Source organism: Petaurus breviceps, unplaced genomic scaffold (assembly GCF_028583685.1).
Source record: "Petaurus breviceps papuanus isolate PSGF00001 unplaced genomic scaffold, PetGlider_PUasm1.0 40, whole genome shotgun sequence".
NCBI classification, from domain to species: Eukaryota; Metazoa; Chordata; class Mammalia; order Diprotodontia; family Petauridae; genus Petaurus; species Petaurus breviceps.
The window spans coordinates 8787963-8810656 of record NW_027186315.1 but is presented as its reverse complement, the minus strand read 5'-3'; the positions used below and the strand labels follow the sequence as shown (position 1 = coordinate 8810656).

General features: G+C 33.5%; 1 protein-coding gene across 2 annotated transcripts in view; it reads right to left on the bottom strand.

Annotated features, from left to right (window-relative positions):
• Positions 1-22694, bottom strand: part of LOC138170909 (cadherin-10) — a 313250-nt gene that overhangs the window by 8913 nt on the left and 281643 nt on the right. For both annotated transcript variants that reach the window (XM_069100370.1, XM_069100369.1), the window contains 3 exons: positions 21311-21447; positions 16230-16351; positions 5584-5692 (listed from right to left, as the gene is read on the bottom strand). In XM_069100370.1, coding sequence (XP_068956471.1) covers positions 5584-5692; positions 16230-16351; positions 21311-21447 — 368 coding nt within the window. The remainder of the gene's footprint in view (positions 1-5583; positions 5693-16229; positions 16352-21310; positions 21448-22694) is intronic.

The following is a 22694-nucleotide window of genomic DNA, read 5'->3' as shown; positions in this document are numbered from 1 at the left end:
ACCATTTATCCACATTGTTGAGACCTAATCATGTTAAGTCAGAGATAGTGAATTTATTTATTTAAAAAATGCTCAAGAACCTTAACTCTTGGGTCATTAGTTTAGTTGTACAAAATAGCTATTAAGATTGCTGGCTAGGTTAGAGAAAGATAGGTTAGTTATTCAAATAGAAAACATTTTTTTCTTAAGTGATTCCTATTCTCTGTGAACTAATTTATTATCTATATCAAATTGCAGCTAGTTTTTATCCAATAAGTTTTGAACCTATGTATTCTTTTTTTTTTTTTTTGCCTTTTGGAGGGCAATTTTGGGGTTAAGTAATTTGCCCAAGGTTACACGGCTAGTATTTTTGTGTGGGTGTTAAGTGTCTCAGGCTGGAACCGAACTCGGGTCCTCCCGACTCCAGGGCCAGTGCTTTACTCACTGCGCCACCTAGCCGCCCCTAACCTATGTATTCTTGTTGTTTTTAGTCTTGTTTAACCAATCGATTGTAGAAGTTGAAGTGACAAACCATGACTGAGTGGTACCTTACATGAGATGTTGGTATTCTCAGCTAACTGAAAGAATTATTTAGTTTTCTGTTCTTTAGCAAACTGCTAACACAATTGAGAAAATGAAATTGAACTTGGGAAGTTTTAGGGACAGTTAATCATTGACCACCAAGAAGAAAAATAAATCCTAAAAACTTGAAAGAGATTAAATTTCTTTGAGTCTTCAAGTACACAGTAAATATTGTCTTGGGATCTTCAAATCATGAAATTAGATTTTCAAAATTGCAAACTCTCAATAATGGTGCTGAGAGAACCTTCATATATTTTTGAGGATTAGAAATTTGATAACCAAGTATATCATAGAATAGATACTTTACATATAAATTTTAGGGGATTCTCAAATTAAGAATATCATATATTTCTAGAAAATGGTTTCATGGATACCCTGATTATTTTTATGTGGTTATAAATAGTAGCATAACTAAAAATTAACGTTTCTTCCGTGACTTAACAATGTCTTCAAGTTAATTAAGAGACATGTTAAATTGTACTGTGATTCAAGTTAGTATCAAAATAAGCAGTTTAAAAGTCATCATAAAATGGATTTAATGCTAATGCCTCTAGCTCATTTCTATTTTCTGGAAGGCAAGAAAGAATATGATTACTGAGTAACTGGTGCCCCAATAGGAGGGAATCATTCAAAGATGAATAGACAAATTGGTTAAGAATTTTAAAAGTATCTGCAAGAAAGCCAGTAATATAATCATATTGGGGATGTTTAGGTTATTGACATTACCTTGAAAATCTTTCAACTAAAAATGAACAATAAATTTAACACAGGCAAAATGTTCCATTTTTTTTTTACTAATATGTGCCTATTACCCATTTTCTTTTTGTTAAAATCTATGCTGAGCAGTATACTTTAGCTGGAAAAATAGTTGCATTATCAAATAAATCCCAATTTCAATATTCATTTTAGTAGACAGAGAAGTTTGGGTATAGCCCTTACTAAATGAGGATGATATTCCTCTACTGTTATCTGAAAACTTTCTTGAGTTGATTTTCTAATAAATGTGATGTTTTGCTAAGCCAAGTATATATAAGTATATGTCAATCCCAATTTCCTTGGTCAGTAAGTAATATTGTGAGTTTACAGAGGTAAAAAGCTCAGCAGAACTATATGTTTTACTAAATGGAACTTAGAATCATAGAAGTGATACTATTAAACATGAAGTTCAACATGATTTCAATTGGCAGTAAGGGTTATTTCATTTTTTTCTTTGTATTAACTGTGCTAGGCTCCTTGTTGATTGACTGGATCCAATTGTTCTGCCAATACTAGGAATTTTGTGTCTATCCAGGTCATTGAAAATCAAAGAAATTAAAAAAAATCAATATCGTAGTAAGTAAAAAATCTGAATGAGAATCTTTTTGAGTGGAGAAGTTCTAAGCTTCTTTTCACTCTAAAATATTTACATCGGCAACTCACTGATTATTGTAAAAAATCTCTAAGGGATTTAATTAGTGTTTCTGCTTCTATTCTAAATATGTCAATCATTTTGATATATAATATGAGCAAAATGGTAATTTCTACATTGGCCAAACTTCTTGAGAGGATAAGAGAGGCAGATTTTACAAATAGCCAAATTCTGATACATTTCAGAAACTTTGGAAATTCTTAGAACATTTGTGAAGTGCATAACTAGGCCCAAGTTTCACTATATATAAAGAGCTTACAGAATCCTTCACCATCCTTTTGACCTTACTCTGTATTTCCTTCAAATTATCAATGTTTCCTAAAATATACTGTCTTAAGTTGAAACCAATACTCCAGATGTCTCAAGAGGGTAGAATACAGAAGGAATCACATTTCCTTTTTATTAGGAAGAGAGATGGATAGACAGATAGATAGATATCCCCTCAAGCTCCCAAAGCATTATGTATCCTAATGATGAATTGGCTATATTCGTGTTTTGCATTGTAACTATGACATATTTCTTATCTTACCTGTTAACTTATAAGATTCATGAGGAAATAATTAATTTATTTTATTAATTGTCTTAATTCACCTTATATCTCTGTTAGCACTTCTCATAGTAAGTGATAAATGATGAATTGATAAACATCTAATCTTAGACTTTTTTTCTGCAATGGAAAAGTGATTGAGATCATGAAAGGTTATATATTTGAACAGTCTTTTCATTACATCATAGTGCCTATAAAATTTTTTGATTTTTTGAGAAGAAAAAACTGAGAGTAGTATGGGTAATGGTAATGAAATTTGAATTTGAAGATCCCTTTGTGTTGGCAAAGGTAGCAGGTACTTAGCACTTAGTAACTGATCAAGCCTCTGTTGGGGAAACAGAAGGTATGAACTCCTGTCTCCTGATGTAATAGGAAGGGGTTGGCTGAAACAGGAAGATAATGCTGTGTGTATATAAGAAAAGCCCAGAGAGGCACAGTCAGAATTTCTTGGGACCAGAATCTGGTGGCAGAGCAGCTACAGAAGAGAGAATGTAGAACTGAGCCAGAATCTCCTGAGAGCCTGTGGTGGTGGAGAGCCCGCAGCCAGGAGCCCAGGTGACTGAGGAAGCATGACTGGGATGCTGAAACTTTGTTTGCAGCTTGGTTGAATCTTGAATTCCCTGGAGCAGAAATTGTGAAAGATCTGACATGGATCAGATCCTGTGAACTTCAGTGTGGAGCAGAACATACCCAGAGAGCTGGACAAGGAACTGGGACCTGTCTGCCATTGAACCCAGGTGACAGTCTGGTAAATCCAGGTAGAATCTGGGACCATAGAAGGGGATCAAGGAAAACTGAGAACCAGCCCCAAGTCAAGATGAACAGACCTCTCCATGGGTACTGAGTACTGATGAAATTGTAGTTTACTAGTGACCTAGGATTGAAGGGTTTTGTGTATGATACTTAATAATTGATTGATGAATAAGTGACTGATTGAGTTAATCAAGACTTTGTCCCATGCATGGAAGAATTTGCTGAATAAGTGACTGATGGATTTAACTTAAGAGTGCCTATGAATGGAAGAATTTGACTATTGTATTTTGAGACTATATTGTGATACTGATTGAGTTAACTTAAGACTTTGCCCCATGAGTGGAAGACTTTGACTATTGTACTTTGAGATGATTGTTCTTTGTTCTAAATATTGTGACCACTTTGGTGAAAATTATGTGGCCATTTTAATGATAAGCTGTTGTGAATATAAGTTGTAATATTGTAAATGCTTTACCTTGATTTTCTGTGACTATTTTGCTTTTATTTGTTATGGAATAAATAGAGTATTCTCTATACTGTGTAATCAGAAACTTAAAAGCTGTTCACAGTAGTATTCTTCTGGAAAGCTTTTGTGCATGACATTACAGTATGGGAGCACAGTTTTCTTGAGGGAGATACTATGAGTAACTAAACTATTTCCATCCCACTGCCTCTGACACCATGTTATATGACTCTGGGACTTACTTAATTTTCATTTACTAACTGAGCTTTATACCTTTGATATCTTCACCATGTAACCCATTGTTTACAAAACGTGAGTTCCCTGTTCCTAAGTCTTGTTGTTTTCCAAATATAGGTCAAACTTTCTCTCATGCTGTACCAGGTTCTTCATGCTCTGATAAAAAATCACTTCAGTTTATCACTGATTACTTTCCTACACATCTCCTGTACTTGAGACTAAAGTGAGCTAAACCCTAAATGTTGATTTTACACCACATGAGTTCTCCTTGTCTCAGACTTCTTCATGCCTGGAATTCTGTAACCTATCATCTCTGCCTGTTGATATCATAGTTATTCTTCAAGGACCCACTGAAATATTACCTCTCATGAAACTTTCTCTTCTCATGCCTACCAGAATTATTTTCTTTAATGCCTAAATTATTTTTTGTGATTCCCTTATTATATTTGTAATATACTTCCCTGTATAATAATTATTTGTTCACATGCCTTAAAATCTCCAACTAGATCATAAATTCATTGAAATAATGAACTGTCTAATCTTATTTATGTCTTCCTTCAGCACCTATCACAAAATAAATATTTGAATGCTTACTGAATAATGAAAACCACCTTCACCATAATGTTATTCATTCAAAAAGATTCTGCATAAATTCAAAAAAATACACACAGAGAGAATTACTAGGTGCAATACTACCTTAGCTATTCTGAATGCATAGGGAAGGTGTTCTAGAACAGTGAGTTTTCCAAGGAATTTAACCTTTAAGTCCTAAAACTTAAAATACATATTTTTGATAGTGCTTTTTCTAAAACATATCACACATTTCCCTGTCTTTGCACACAGAGTATACTGAACATTTATTTTTTTTCTTGATGATACATGATAATCACTATGGAGATAAATTGCTATCCCAGTCTAAAATACAATACTTTTATGGCTTCAGGGGCTATTGAATTGTACATATGTATGGCTGCTCAGGCTGTTTTGCTCTAAGTAAACATTTCATCTTTCTCTTGCCTTACATATGTGTCTACTCTCAAATGTCATTTCTTATTATTTTCTGTGAGTCTGCTTTTCTATAACCCCCTTGCTATCTTTACATTATGTTATTTATGCTGTTTTTCTCTCTTTCCTTTTAACCTATTCCCTTTTTATTCCTTATCTCTACTCTCTTTTTTATGCATTATAATCACTTAATATATTTGGTATGGTTAGAGCTCAACTTTGATAGCCTTTGTCAGTTAATTAGAAACTTCTTTTATTCAGGTAAACGAACCAGCCAATCATATCACTTTTAGGGTAATTTTTGCTTCTTTTTTACTTTATCAGTTATTTTTATCACTTACACATTTTATGTAAAGAGGCTTGGTATGTGTGGTTGGTAGGGGCTTTTTTGGGGGGAGGCAGGGATTGTTGAATCTTGTGCATCTGAAGGTGTTACTGATTATTGAAAATGTTAAAGAATCGATATCTCATTAAACCATTCAATACAATGTATAATATTATGAGAATTATCAACTTCTTTGAGGTCTTTTAAACTATTTATGGCATATCATAAATTTTGTAAGTAATCCTTTAAAGGGAATTCTTTATATTGTCAGATCTGAAATATACCTTCATTATCCTGGACAGTGAAGTTTGGGTTGACAGCAGCTAGACTGAAGAAAAATTTCTGTCCACCTAAGGGATCATCTTTATCCACTGCACTGATAGTCTGTATTAGCTGCAGAGAAAAGAAAATACACATTAAATTTGCTACTGCCTAAAATTGCTACTGATATTTCACATGCAATATCTTTTAAGTCCCCACCTTCCCTCACTGTGGTTTACTCAGTAACACTACATTTGTTTTCTTTTTATAAACTGACATATACTCAAATTTCTAGCTCTAAGTCAATAGATCAATATTGCTTAAATTTGATTTTTAAAATATTTTAATAAGCTGGAAACATCCATTTTTGTTTAGCTTATCAAAAAGTGACTTTTTATGTGGAGACAATGACTTTAGTCATATCATCTGTGGCTAGGATTTTATTTTATATATTTTCTTATATAGGTATAGAAAAATAGTCAATAAAACTTAGTTAGGCTTTCCTTTTAGCCAGACACTGTGTTTAGTGCTAGAGATACAAAGAAAGGGGAAAAAAAAGTAGTACTTGACCTCAGGGAACTCCCAATCTAATGGAAAGGACAACAAACAAATAACTATGTACAAAGAAACTACATACTGGATAAATAAGAAGTAAACAATGAACAGAAAGTAACAGAATTAATAGGGACTGGGAAAGACTTTCCATAGAAGGTAGTGTTTTAACTCAGACTTGGAGGAAGCCAGGGAAGTCAAGGGTTAGAGAATGGGGGAGGGAGGAGGAGAGTATTCCAAGCATGAAGGGTTGCCAGTGAAAATGTCTAGAGTCAGAGGTGGTGTATCTTTTTTTTTTAAAAAGAAATAACAAGGAAGCCAGTGTTACTGGATCAAAGAATATTTGCAGGTAAGAAGACTATTTGATTTGTTGGGTATGTTTGTGAAAGCCTTTGAACACTGGTTGATTTTATATTTGAGCCTGAGTTATTGTATGTTACTGGTGTTTACAGGACAGGAGGGTAACATAATCAGACCTTCATTTTAGGAAGATAACTGACAGCTGAGTGGAGATGGATTGGAATGGTGAGAGGCTTGTTGCCAGGGAGATCAACCATCAGTGTATAGTAGTAGTCCAGGTTTGAGGCTGGTACACAAAGGTGTTAGCAATGTACAGTTGGGGAAGTAATATTCAAGAGATGTTACAAAAGGTAAAATTAAGAGACTTTGGAAACAAATTAGATATCACAGGTGAGAGAGTAAAGATTCAAGGATGATGCCTAAGTCGTGAGCCTGGGTAACTCATTGGATGGTAGTACCTTTAATAAGCATAGAAAAGTTTGGAATGAGGGAACTTTTTGTGGGGGAGAGGAGATTATGAGTTCCATTCTGAATGTTTTGAGTTTTAGATGTCTACAGGACATCTAGTTTCAGATGTCCACTAGGAACTTAAAGATGAGTGACTGAAGTCAGAAAAGCAGTTTGGAATAAATAAATCAACTAGAGGATCATCAGCATAAAGATGAAAACTGAATCCATGGAAGCTGAAGACATCATTAAGTGAAACTGTGGGGGGAAGAAGAAGGCTCAGGATACTCATGGTTAGCAGATTTGACCTGGATGAACCTACAGCAAAGGAAGCTGAGAATTAGATAGAGAGGTAGGAGGAAAATGAGGGTAGTGTCATGAAAGCCTAGAGAGAAAACAGTATTAAAGAGAAGAAGGCAATCAACAACAGCAAAGCTGCAGAGTTCAAGGATGAGGATGGAAAAAAAGACCATTAGATTTGACAGTTATGAGAGCACTGATAACTTTGGAAAGCAATTTCATTTGAATAATGAGATCTGAAGCCAGACTGTAGAAAGTTAAGATGATAGTAAGAGTAAGAGTAAGAGGGACAAACTTCTTTATTACTTTGGCTATAAAATACTGAAGAGATAGGTTTGGTGATGGTAAAAAAATACTAAGAAATTTTGAAGAGTATTTACTTTCTTCTTATAAAGGAGTACAGAATGGTATCTTAAGGATCGATTAATAGAGAGAGGAGTTGGGGCAGCTAGGTGGGCTAGGTGGCGCAGTGAATAGAGAACCAGCCCTGGAGTCAGGAGGACCTGAGTTCAAATCCAGCCTCAGACACCTGACATACTTTCTAGTGACTTTGGGCAAGTCACTTAACCCCAATTGCCCTCCAAAAAAAAGCAAAAAAAAATAGGGGAGTTTATCTTCAATCTAAACAATGAAATCCTCCATCTATGCTCATTATAAAATATATGTTGTGCACAAGTTTCTAAAGTTTATGATGGAAATTTAATTAACAGTATGGAACACATACAGAGAAACATTCATATATTCAATATAATCAAACTGAATGGAGAAGTGGAGGAATAGAGACTATATTCAAACAAAATTAAATAGTAAATTTGGTAAATCCCTCACTTCTGTTTTTTTTTTAATCTTTTTTTTAATAAAAAATTTTTTTTTTGCCTTTTTGGATAGAAACATTAGGATTATAAAATGGGCAAAAGGGTACATGGCTAGTTTGTGTGTGTGTGTGTGTGTGTGTGTGTGTGTGTGTGTGTGTTAAGTGTCTAAGGCCAGAACCGAACTCAGGTTATCCTGACTCCAGGGCCAGTGTTCTACTCACTGCGCCACCTAGCCGCCCCCCTCCCCCTTTTAAAAATCTTAATAAAATGAATCAGTCAGTTCAATTTGTGATAAGGCTGGTTTCTGGTATTTCACCAAAGATTCTTGTGAACTCACTACAAATTAAGATCATCTTCAATATGATAGATATTCACTGTTTTTAAATTTGATTCAGGTCAATGATTAAACAAATTGTTTGCTTTTGTAATCAAGTAACTGAATAATTGGAAAGCCATTTGGTTAGAGCTTAGGGGATTAGAATGAGCAGAGTTAAACATAGCGCAAACAAGAAATCATAAAAAAAGGAGCAGAGAAAAAAATGTCATGAAATATGTATGGTAAAATAAAGGTGGATTGGGGATGTGATAAAAGTGAGATTTCCAGATGCTTTCTTGATATCCTCAAAATATCAAGAGAGCTAGGGAAAGAACCCCAACATCTTGAATAGATTCTTTGTTGTTAACTTGTGGAAGAATATGATAGTCACACATGATAGGCAGGCAATTGTAAATTAAAATGATCTGCCTCAAAATGTGATAAGTTCCTTCTTTTGAAGATCTTCAAGCTAAGATTATATGACCATTTGTTGGTTTTGTTATAATAGGGATTCCTTATATGTATGGTTTGAGCTATATGACTGTTGATATCTCTCCCAACTCTCAAATTCTGTATCTTTGGAGAGAATATCCATGTTAATGAGATCACATATTCATTTAAGTATTCCTAAATAAATTGACCAGATGGGTAAAACATTATAGTCATCATCTTTAATTATTTTTCTCTTCAGGGAAACATCTACAATTCAAATAGTGCATGTGTGGATAATATAATATTCAATTTAAAATGTAACTATTTTATTTGTATTATACTGCATTAAATATTATTCCACTCAAAAGATTAATAACAGAACATTTAGCAGTTTCAAAGTGTGTTTATCCTTTCAAATTTTCAAAGTATGTTTATCCAAAAGGGCTATTCTTTAAGAAAAAAAGACCAGAGGAAAACCTAGGCTTTGGTAGATGTTCCTTATAACAGATTGCATATTAACAATCATACAATTGATTAAGGGATATAAACAATTTCAGATCTTTCTCTTTTGTTTGCTGACAAAAAAACCCTTTAAAAACATCCTTTTATTTAAATAATCCATGCATCACCAAGCTCATCAACAAGAATATTCTCTTGTAAGTCATAAATTAAGTAGTGACAATTGTACTTAAACATTAGTTGACAAAAGCATCTGCAACTAAATAAATCCAGGGGATATTTGTACTGGAGTATATTCAAAATGTACTCTGGAAATAATTTTTAAAGCTCTATCAAATAAGAACAGATTCTAAACTAATAGAAAATTTCAAAGACGTTATCAGGACCAAAATTAAGCAATAGTAAAGAAATCCAAACAGCATGCTTACTTTCTTATGACATTACTTCAAAGATCTCTAATTTATTTGCCTTTAGCACTATCTCAAACAGCACAGGTCACAACCTCTCTAGCATTTAGACATTTCTGGGGAGAAGATATTTATTATCCTGTGGACAATTTGGTGATGAGTTCCTCTAAATATAATTTGAATCAAGGCTTGTCCTTTGACATTGGTCTGATTAGCCTATACTTAACATCTTTCTAATTTGGAAGAATTTAGTAATATACTTGCAAAGCCTTCAAGACTCTAGTTTAATCCAATGCTACAAAAAAGTATTAGAATAGGACTTTAGTAAAAGGTCTGCTTTCATATAAAAGAAATCTTTTGAAAGAATGGTTTCTGCGAAATTTTGAGCTTTCCTCTTTTTTAAATTAATTTTTGAGGGGGGAAGGCTAGGCAATTGGGGATAAGTGACTTGCTCAAGGTCACACCACTAGTAAAGTGTCAAGTGTCTGAGGCTGAATTTGAACTCATGTCCTCCTGACTTCAAGACCATTTTTTTATTCACTGTACCACCTAGTTGCCCTGAAGTTTTCCTTTAAGAAAAAAAAAAAAACGGAGAGGAGAATAACTAGGTTTCGGTAAATGATTCTCTAAAACAGATTGCATATTCATAGTCATGAGATTGAGAGGTATAAAATATTTGAGATTCTACTGTATCCTTTTTTTTGGTGACCAAAAAACAAAACCAAATGAGTGCATAGGAAATTACCTTAAAAACTCTTATCCAAGGTGTATAGCACTTTCATACTACTCCCTGATATAAAAGACTATTTCATCAACACCACCATTTTCCTAGTGATGTTTTATAACTTCAATGGAGCAGGAAGATATGCAATGAATTTTTTTTAAATGTACGTTCCTCAAAAGACAAAGAAGAAACATATCTCTCTAACAGGCTATAAAATATTAGCAATAATGATATATACATGGGCTCAGAGATTGTGGTTTGTCCTTCATTCTGGAAGGGGACCATGACATCAGGGAGATGACTTGCAATTGACTTTTGATTTGAGTGAGGGAGGGCTATGCAAATTTCTCCTTCAGAGCCATCTGGGTATAGTGGCCAGATATTCACCGGAAGCCTGGAAATAGCCCAGAATGCAGTTGGGGACCTTGGCCCTTTTAAATTAAGGTCATTTCATGTAATATAACTGTAACAGCATCAGCTCAAAGAGAAACCCCATAGTATAGAGGATAGAGGACTACTTGTGAAATCAGGAGACCTGGGATTAAATCTTTCCAATCACATACAGTAGCTGTTTGACTATGAGGAAATCACTTAAACCCTCAGGTCCTCAGGTAACCATTTTTGGGCCTGTGGTTTTATTGGTAAAGGGAACTCCCAATGAAGGGGCCTCCTGTACTAATTCAGTTTGGTATTTTCTCTTCAATGTATAAGTCTTGAAGAGTTACCTGTGGCAATGAACAATTAAGTAATCTATGCAGGATAACATAGACAGTATGTCAGAGGCAAGATTTGAAGTAAAGTTTTCCTGACTCTCAGGCTGGAGGTCTATCTTTTCATAACACTGTATCATTTTCTAGTCAGTTTCAAAGATTGTAAAATAGACAAGCTATCTTATCTCCATCAGTAGAGGGAATTTTTATGCCTGTATCTCAACACTGATTGAAATAAAGGCTATCATTTGCTCTCCACATATACTTTGGAAAACTAATTAGAAGATGAAATTTTATTAGGGAGAAAACCTTATTCTAACTATAAAGAGAAGTTGGTAGTGGATAGATGATCTTAATACAATAGTGAGAAAAATAGTGGCAAAAGTCATAAAATAAAAAGGAATTTTATAACAGTTATATTACAAGTACATATTTTAAATGTAAAAAAATATTGGTAATTTAAAAGATAAGGATAAAAACTATATTTAAAGTCAAGTAGATCAAGTTTACCATATAGATAGAAAAGTCCTGATCAGATAGTTAAATACATTTGTAAAATTAAAATTCTAAATCACAATTGATAGTGCAGATTAGATCTCAGCTTTCAATAATTCAGAAGGTTCATGTGGCCCTAGAAGGCAGAGCTGGGTTTAAAAGATAACTTGAGTTCAATTACAATAATTCTACAGGAACTTGAATATAAATCTACTCTAAAACATATCAAGTGGTCATACAACCTTGACATGAAGACCTCTGAGGAGGAGAAACCCAGTAGCACCTATAAGGCTGATTATTCCACTTTTGAATGGCTTCTGCCTTTTCTATACATTCAATTATATATCCAGCTGTCTGGGCATCTTGCTATTTTTTTGTTGTTAAATTTGTATTATAAGACCTAATAAATAGATGTTGAATAAAAGGTTGCTGAATTAATCTGAAGTAAGGTTTTCCTTTGGTTTTTGTCATATTTCAAATATTGCAATAAGCAAATTAAACACCTAAATTTTGATCTCCCATGTCTGTTTATTTTGTTTATTTTTTTCTAATAATATGTCTCGGATGATGTCTTTTGGAAGTGTATGTGTGTTTGTGTGTGTGTGTGTGTGTGTGTGTGTGTGTGTGTGTGTGTTTCATTACCCATTGGGTCACCTGAAATGTATGTTCTTTTGGCTCTACAGTTTTCCATGATTTTCAGTCAGAGAGAATAAACTAAAGAGCATTGATGTTAAAAAGACAACTATTAACTATACAACAGCAACTACGTTAGGATAATTGAAAGCACTATTCACTTTCTTGGATGTGATTCAATCTAGACTCTGCCTCCTATTCAATTATGGGCTAAACTTGCTGTCTATCTGCAGGAACTATCTGAGATGTATATACTGTTGGAACAATTCTGTTCTACGTGTCAAAATCTAGATGATAGTTGTGTTTTTTTTTCCTCTCCCTTTTCTCCCCTTCTTAATTATCTGGATTATATATATATATATATATATATATATATATATATATATACATATATATAATTATAATTAAAATCCTCTGGATTTTAACAATTTCCATTAAAAAAGCTATGTAGTATTCTAGAAATCAATGCAATTAGTACACTGTCATTAGAAAATGGAAGGATTCAGATAACCTGACCTCTCCATGTATTTGTTCTGTTTAGAATCTATGAGGTATATCCTTCAGGACATAGGCAAAAAACCCAGGTGAACAATCATTTGTCTCCCTATTTTAAAATGCCCCTATTCTCACTTTTGAGTAACCAGTATAATTACAGTTGTTAGAAATGGTTGATCAGCTATGAAACAACACTATTCAATTAAATAATTAAAGCTATTCATTGATATAAAAGTTCAAGGTGAAATTGATTTTAGTTATAGTTGCATTATACTTTCATTGAAAGGCTTACAGACCAATTGCAATTTCAAAGCAATACATCATTCTTAGCACAATAGGTTTCAACTAACAGTCATTGCAAACATATTAATTAAAATACTCCATTTTAAGGAGTTTGTCTTTATGAAATTACATAAATTAAAAGCATCATAAATATATACAAATATTCTAACTTCATTATTTAAATGAAATTACTCTGTCTACGGTCACCAATCTTTTAAATGGTCAAATCTTTTTGCAAATGTTCTTGACCTCTGAAGATTTTGACACTGCTACTCTCTCTCTTCAAGGAAAATCTTTTCTCTCTAGGTTTTCGTGACACTAATCACTACTTTTCCTCCTTCTTCCTATTTGACTGCTTCTCTTTAGTCTCCTTTGCCAGATATTCACCCACATTTTGCTGACTAAATGTCAACTTCTCCCAAGGCTCTGTCTTGGCACCACTTCCCTTTCCCCTATGCACTATCTTGCTTAGTGATTTCATCAGCTCCAGTAGGTTTAATTATCATCTTTAAGCAGATTCTTCTCAGATAAATTTATCCAGCCTTCATCTTTCTCCTGAGCTCTAGTTCTATACTGTTAAGGCCTTTTTAACATTTCATAATGTATGTTTTTCAGGTATTGCAAACTCAACATGTTCAAAACAGAATTCATTATCTCTTGTCCTCACCCCATCTACCACTTCCTTCTCTTTTTCCATTCTTCCTATTACTGTTAAGGGTACCATCATCCTGCCCATCACCCAGACTCATGACCTACTTGTCATCCTTATCTGCTTCACATTTTTACTCATTATATATATTTATTCTGTTGTAAATTCTTGTTGTTTCTACTTTTCACTTAATTACTCATATTTTTCTTTTTATCTCCACTCAATATAGGCCTTCATTTTCTCTTGCCTAGACTATTTCAATTGATTTATAATTGGTCTGTCGCCTTTGATACCCTCCCCGCTTCAAACAATGCTCCAGTCAGTTGCCAAATTGGTTTTCCTAAAGCAAAGTTATGACCATGTCATTGTCCCTACTGAATAAGCTACAGTGACTCTCTTTTACTTCTAGGATCAAATATAAAATGTTCTATTGGGCATTTACCAGAATGCCTCAATAACCAGAAACCTCCCTACCTTATTAATTATCTTACATATTACTCTCCTATATACTCTCTACTTGCAATAGTCTCACACATCGCATCCCATCTCCTGACTGTTAGCTTACACTGATACCTGGGACTCACTTTCCTTATTTCTAGCTCCTAGATTCTCTGGCTTTCTTTAAGACAATTCAAATTACAGTTTTCAAGAAGCCTTTTCCTGCTGCCTACCTTCCACTTCTCTTTTTCCCCAGAAATTATGTTTGATGTACTAACAATATAGGTAGACTGCATACATATGCACATAAATATCTACACACATCTAGTTTGCAAACTACATAAAATAAGATATACATAGCTACATATAGAGACATGTATACATATATGAACATATATATAAGATTACATACATAGCTTTCTGTATGAAAGCATATGCTTATATATGTATACACATACCTATATGCACATATGTATGTATGTGTTTGTACCTAGTTATTTGCATGTTTTCTCCCCTCTTTGACTGTGAGCTCCTAGAATAGAAAGACCATGCATTAGTGTGTGAAGGGTTTTAGTTTTAGTTTTGCTTTGGAATCTCAAATACTTAGCACAGTGCCTGACACAGTGAAGTGTTTAATAAATGCTTGTTAAATGATTGACTTTTGTTTTGCTGTGGTCATTAGGGAACTAGGTGGCACAGCTGACAGAGTGTTGAAACTAGAGTTATAAAAATCTGGGTTCAAATATTACTTTAGATTTTTACTAGCTGTGTGACTCTAGGCAAGTGATTTAACTTATTTGGCTTCATTTCCTCAACTGCAAAATGGGGCTAAAATAGCACCTAGCTCACAAGGCAGTTATGAAGATAAAATGAAATATTTGGAATTTGTTTTCCAAACATTAAAGAACTTTATAAATGGTAGCTATTATTATTGTTAAACTGAGATTGCCCAAACAAATATATAGGAAATTTACTTTTGCAGATCTATTGTTCCTGTAAATCTAGGAAAATCGGTCTGTTTACATGTAAAAGACAGACAACTTAAATATAGGTTTAAAATTTTAAACTGTCCTCTTTGGGGATGGTCAAATGAAATAGGGTGCCCTAGGCAAATAATAAACAAGTGGCTGGGGAACAACTTCCAAAAGTAAAACAGAAATATTAACAATGCTTACAGGTCATTAAAATGACCTAAGTATAGTACTCTGGATTTCAATAACATTAACCAAACAAGGCATGTAAATAAGCTGAACTCCAATTTTTCATAGCATCTGAAAGGAAAAATAAAATCCAGTTGACACAATTTTACCATTTCAAAAACTGTATAAGCACTGTTGAATTTGTTTGATGATTCAATAGGAAGAATTTGAGAGATAGGGTAATGTAATTTGCATAAAAATGTAATAGTGACATTGATGTTTATAAAGACCGTGAAATAATGTCAAAACATAATGTGGTTCTGTGATGGGTTCTCTTTCTTTAAAAAAATAAATTTGATTCCCAATTATTATTTATAACATTCTGCTTCCTTCTGTGAAGATAGTGCTGAAACCAATTAAGAGCATTTCATTCAGATTCATACATTCAGCCTTTTCAAACAACAAAATGAGTCTACTGAAGCAGAGGTTTTAGGAGTAAATACATAAAGCTGATTCAGGGAGAGCTTTATAAAGAAATATGTCATTAGATAATTTCATGTTGCTGTAATTCTGAAATTTAATGCATATATCTAAGGTTTGGTTCCTCTTTTACTACAACATAGCCATATTTTAATTCCATTTCTACATCCTGGAATTGAATGAATCTCTTTCTATCCTTTTGGATCTGTTCCTATCCTTTAATTCTCTCTGTGTCTTCCATTGCTTTCACTTACCCTCTTCATCTACTGGTTTTCTATATTTATCTGAAAAAGCAGAAGGATTTTTTTTTTTTTGCTTTTCAAAGAGTTTGGAAATTGCTTATACCTACCCACTCACTGCCTTGTGGTGGCAAAGCAGGTACAACTTCCACAAGACTTTAAGAATCATTAAAAAAGAATTAAGGATCCTATGATAATCCTTACAAATCTGTCTTTTTCTCACTTGGTCTCTCCGTGTCTCTCTGTCTGACACTTCTTACTCTCCTTCCACACTCTCCCTTTTTCCCTCTGAAGGTATTATTTTTATTAAGAAAAGTTAAAAAATTATTATGTTTATTACATTTCAGAGACACTTACTTGTCCAGGTCTTGCATTCTCACACACAAATGTGTCATAGAACACAGCAAACTGTGGAGCATTGTCATTGACATCCAAAATTCTGACAAAAACTGCTACACGAGTTGTTTCTTTTGGGTTGTCTAGGGGAGGGAAAGAAAAACCTTGATTTCCTATGAACAGAATTAAAGAGAGACTGATAGGAATGTGTTAGTACTATAATGCAGGGAAACATCCCCTGTGCTAGAATTATGTTTTTGGCTATGTTTTTCTATCAAGTGAAAATTAGAATGTTTTGAAGTAAATACACATTAGTTCTGCTCTATTGTAACACAATAAAATAATACAATATAATACAAAAAATACAAAACAAAATAAAATAAATTGTAATACAATAAATATTATAATACAATAAAACACAGTAAAATGGTATGTTAGAATAATTAAATAGAAATGATTTCAATTATTTTGGGGCTCACATTTTTCTTCTGGAAAATACATTTAAATAACTATTGAAAATTTTTCAGCTTTTATATATGATGGGCATATTTTGCTTATTAGCTTATTTAAAAGACAGAATGTAAATATGAAAATACAAATAGGATATGTATAGTGTTCATTTTAGGCATTAGTTCAACCACATGAAGTTACCTAAGCATTCTCTCATTTTAAGAATTAATCATAGTAAGGGAACAAGATATAGTAGAGAAGTGTACAGGGAGTCCCAGAAGTCTTAGCGCAGTTTATTTAAGCTATTAAACTATGTAAGTATTAAGTTATTAAGTTTAAAACTACACTAAGACTTCTGGGATACCCTGTATTTTGAGAGAAAGCACCTGGGTTTTAATGAAGGCTATGCAATTGACTAAATGTAAGACATTGGGCAAATCAGTTCTCTGAAACTCATCTGTAGAATAAGAAGGCAAGACTAGGTGCTTTAGGATCATAGATACAAAAGTGATGTTAGTAATTACCTACTTTAATCCTCTCATTTTAAAGATAAGGTTAACTAAGGTCTAGGGAGGTTTAGTGACTCATCTTTCTTAACATAGGCAATAATTGTTAGAGGCAGGCAGCATGTGAAGCCAGTTCTGACTTTAAAGTCAGTCTTGGCTTTCCACTGTCAAGAACTTCCCTTCTAAACTCATTTAATTCTGAATCCATAACTGTCCAGAACAGAGGTGGGGAACGTATTGCCTCGAGGCCACATATGGTGAATCATTTCTCCGGTGTAGTTTGGATTCAGTCAAAGCAGTACAGGAGGACCTAGATGGCCACGGCATCTTGCCTCGAGGCCACATATTCCCTACCTCTGTAGATGATACTCTTGATATGTTATCCTAAAACCCTATGTATAGTAGTTAAAATGCTATTATTGCTATCGTAGTTGTTAATAGCTTGAATTATATTGAACTCGTGTTTTACTTGCTCACTCCTTTGCAAGGAAGTACTCTCAGTTGGTCTCTGCAACCTCTTTTGATCAGTGTCTTCTTACTCCATTTTTAAAAGTTTCATTATTATTCATATAGTCAGTCTAATATGATAGTTTTCACACTTATGGCCCTACTATTCTAATGGAAGAATAATTTGGATCTTCTTTTCCTATGTGGCATTCATCTACACATCTGATCCAAAGTTACCAGGACTTTAATATTCTTGAGAAGAGAGATTTAGACTCTTCATTTTCATACAGGACCTAGAGGATATGCTCTGAACACAATACACATTTCTGGATTGTTCCATTTATCGCCCTATATAGTTATATGCAAAAGGGATGTGGGTAGGTCTGAAAAATATGTGTAGAAGAATAAGGAGATGAGACTGCCTTTTGCTCTGCTATAGCTATGCTGAAACATCATCTTGCAATGAAGGAGCCTCATGCTTAATAGAAAACTCAGATGAAGAATCTATGGGAGGTGCCTGCATACACATCCCTTCTATATTCTCTGGTATCTCTTCCATAGATGATTCTTATTCTTGTTCTTCTTCTCCTTTTCCTCCTCCTATTCCTCTTCTTCTGCCTTCTTCTCCTTCTCCTTCTTTTCTTCCTCCTTTTTATATGCATAGTGTGAGTTACTTTCTAAAATCTTCATGTAAGGATAAGAGTTCCATTGGTAGCAGGTCTACTCTTCCTACCACAAAGAATTACAAGAGAAACAGAGTAATTTTTTCCCTCTTCAGTCTTCATTCCTAGGAAGATATCTGGGGTAGTATATTGGGATACGATATTGGGCATAAAGTCAGAAAAATCTATGTTCAAATCCTACTTCAGATACTTAAGCTGTGACCTTAATTTTTATCTGCCTCAGTTTCCTCAAGTGTAAAATTGAGATCACAATAGCATCAACTTTAACAGGGTTGATATGAGGATCAAATGAAATTATATCTGTAAAATTCCTTAGCACAATGTTTGTTTGGTACATAATAAGCACTTAATAAATACTTGTTTCCCATATTCCTTCTTCATGAAACTGGGACTTAAAGCTGTTTCAGTCTTTTGTCATTGGAGTCTTCAAACTGATAAGTAATTCACAGCAACAGAAACACCACAACACATACTAAGACCAAATTTACTTATTCAGAATTTTACTTAGTTTCTTCATGTACAAAATATAAAGGCCTGGACTAGGTGGTGTCTCTAAAGTCCTATCTAGTTTCCCCATCTTCTATGTTTATTTCATACCTATATTCCATGTGGTAATCAAAATACTTCATATTTCTGTTATTCTTTATAGTTTACTCAAATAGCCCTGAGAGATGCTCTTAATTTGCTTTAGCAAATAGAGTTCATTTGGTCATAATATAGAATTGTAATTTTCAACCTGGTCTTGTGAAATGGTAGTTTCAATGATGTTTCTGGAAAAGGAGTATTTTTATTATCAACTTCATTTTGCCAAAGAAGAAACTGAGGCTCTGGGAGTCATATAGCTAGTAAAAGGCAGAAACCAGGTCTAGAGCCCAGGTGTTCTGTGTAAATCAGAATTCTGTCTTAACACTTTCACCATGTGGTTTTTGTAACAGGACCTGCCACATTTGTACTCTTCTTGCCAAAAGAGAAGAAAAGTGGGGAGGAAATAAGGTCTTAAGTTTTTGTTTCAATGATCAGTAGTAACATGGGAAACATTCCTTATACTGCAGATGAATCTTTAGGGCTCTCTCTTCAGAGTTAAACAAAAAGGAAACTCAAGTTAATTATCCAAAACATACAGATGTTTAGCATTCTTTTTTGTAATAGACTGTTTCTCTCTTCTTAGGTTTGAATTTAAATATAGCCACCACCTTTAGAATTTCCTGCAATGGTAATAGTTAAATCCATCTCAGGAATACGTTGGGGGCTGCTCATTTGCTTCTACTAACAAATGTTAATTTGCTCCAGCTGCCAGGGTTGATTCAGTCATTATAAGTAGTCATAATTTTCAGGCTGGCCTCACCAAATGGCATTTTTAATGATATTTCTGAAAAAGAAAGCTGAAGATGGAAGTCAGTCATGATATAGTACACCATATAGTTTACTGGGCACAAGTACTTGTCATAAGCTTTAATGCATTACTAGAAAACTTGAGAATTTAACTTCTGGGCCTGTGGCAGGTGACACATTTAGTAGCAGTGTATTTTTATATCTTCTTGACACACTCAGGGGCTTTAGAGAATGACACATTTACCATAAAACACAAATCATAAGGCCAAGTGAAAGCAACCCCTTTGTGCTACTTCTTCCTTTCCCCCTTTCCAGTTGATGTGTAATACCTCAAAAGGCATAATAGGATCCTTATCACACACACTTTGGCAGGTATGCATTTCAAAGAGTTAATTTAAAGACTGATTGACTTCAGGAAAGAAAAAAAAAGTTGAGTGTGTGTGTGTGTGTGCATGTGCACAAGAGATACAGAGACAGAGAGGCAGAGAGAGAGAGAGAGAGAGAGAGAGAGAGACAGAGACAGAGACAGAGACAGAGACAGAGACAGAGAAAAAGGAGGAGAAGAAGGAAGAGGAGGAGGAGAAGGAAACAAAGAAAGAAATTAGCATTTCAAAAAAAAACAAACCCCTAATTATTTCTACTAGGTTTCAAAGTTAATTTTCTCAAACTCTCTGAATCTGAAAATGCAGTTAATAGCTCCTTTGGAACAAAGGAAGACAGCTTCAAATTTAGTGTATAAAATGATATGATTCAAGAGTGGTCAGACTAGAAGACCTAACCTAGGTTACTCCCTCTAAAAGCATTCAACTCAGCTGTTACTACTCAGTTGGAGATGGCAACAAAATCACCCTCCTTAAAATATATATTTTTTTAAATCTGATTTTAAAATAAATGTCTTTTTGCTTTTAGTCAAAAGAAATTTACTCATTTAAATCTATAGTCTCAATGCTCAGAAGCCAGTTGGCTATGCCAATGACAGTGGTGTTGCTCAAAATTTTGGGAGAAGGAGGAACAAGAGAGGTTCAAATCAATTTTATTTGCTCTAAAACTAACCTGAAGAGTAGGCACAGTTTGATAGCTAAGTCTGGGAAGATCATTTCTGCTGCTAGTCAGGTATTTGGCACAAACTATTTCTTTACCTTCCTGAAAATTTATTCTTGATAATTTATTTTTTATTGCATTCTTTGAATCTTGCCTTCCTAGGGCCTGATATTTTATCCAGTGTAATGTAGACCTTAATTAACTGTACTTGGAAGGAAGAAACAGAACATCTTTCCTAGACAGCTCTTATTAGAAGAATATGGAAAAAAGATTATTGAGAAAAAATCTTAATCTTCTTAAAGTATACAGATTTATTCTTTTAAATTACTGTCTTTTATATCAACCCATGGAAAGGTCTTCAGGTTGATTGGTGATTAACTGACAAGGGCAGGATTTGAATTCAGGTCTTCAGACTCCAAATCCAGTATTTATTTTGTTCCAATTTACTACACTGCTTTCCTGGGATATCAATATCTAGTGAATTTATCATGGAGTTGTATTTACAAAAAAGTTCTATTTATGATTTACTATATACTTATGTATAATTACTTTAATCAAAATACATATATCGATACATTTCTGAAAGACACTTTAATATAATGACCACTACCCACTCCCAATAAAGTCACAAAAATAGTCTTACTGATCTCAGCTGCTATAACACTGAGATTGTGCCATTGAGATATTTCACGGTCAAGTGGCTTTGATGTATAAATTGATCCATTTCCAGAATGTATATTAAAAATCCTGTCAAGATCAGTATGACGATCCAAGGAAAACCTGAATGTAATAGGCAAAGAAAAAAAAAGTGAAGAAGGAAACAACAGTACATAGTTGTGCAGACACTACCAGGAAATCCCCACCCCACCACATACAATCTATGTAAGTAATATAGATAGATACACACACATATGATTTATCATATACTTCACATATTTAAGAAAAGATTAAAAACTATGTTCCTTGGTAATTTTATATTTTCTATTTTGAAATATGCTTTTAGTAATTTAACATTTAAATCATCATCTTCATAGCAGTTCACTTGATGCATGCTATTAAAAAATCTTATTCGGTCAAATTGGTTCTTGAGAGTAGATCTATAATAATCAATATTTTTGTCCTAACTGTTCCCAAGTGTATAAAAATTCAGAAAAGCATATTAACACTTAAAAGCTTGGAGTTTGCTAATATGATATTTAGTGTCTTGACATAAATAACAAAATCTTAATCATTATGGATTTATTAGGGTAAGGAGAAGGATAAAATCTATTTAATTCAGTGACTATGAAGCTAGAAAGTAAAAAAATTAAAGCAAATTGTAAAAAAAATATTTTAAATTTCTGTTAAAATAAGTACTCTGATAAGCAAGCTGATTAAGTGAATGAATTTTCATGTCATGATAGTGATGCTCGAAAACTAGCTTATCCATGTGGGACTAGGTAAATAAGATAATTCCTATTATCCTCTACCCCATTTAATTGGCAACATATTTAATGTATCTAAACACTTCCTGTGTTTGCATCACTGTGCTATCTAGTGACATGCAGATGTTCTTACTTTATTTCAAAAGCTCAGAAAAATCCCTATGTAGTACTTAATACTTAAATATAAAACCTACCCAACATAAACTAGAAGATCAGATAAAATATTTTATACTTAATGTGTCCACTTTCACCTTGCTCAAATTTTTGTTGTTGTTCTTACTAAAGGAAAATATATAAAATCTTCCATTTGTCTTTTGGTAAGGGAAAACACTCATAGAAAATATTGCACTTTAAAAAAAAGGTAACATATGAAAGCCCTTTTCTTCTTGAATGTGTTTTTGTTATAATCAGTTGTTATAAATGCCTTCTAGGTTATGTGTTATGGAAAATGTTTGCATAAACTGACTTACTAAGGTGACTTAAAATCATGCTTATATGTCTTTTTATATGTATTATATTTTGGAAAGTTTTGGCAGTTAATTTTTAGTCAGTTTTAAGTCAAGTAGACCAAATATCTGAGAAACCTCTCCATAAATGGAGCTT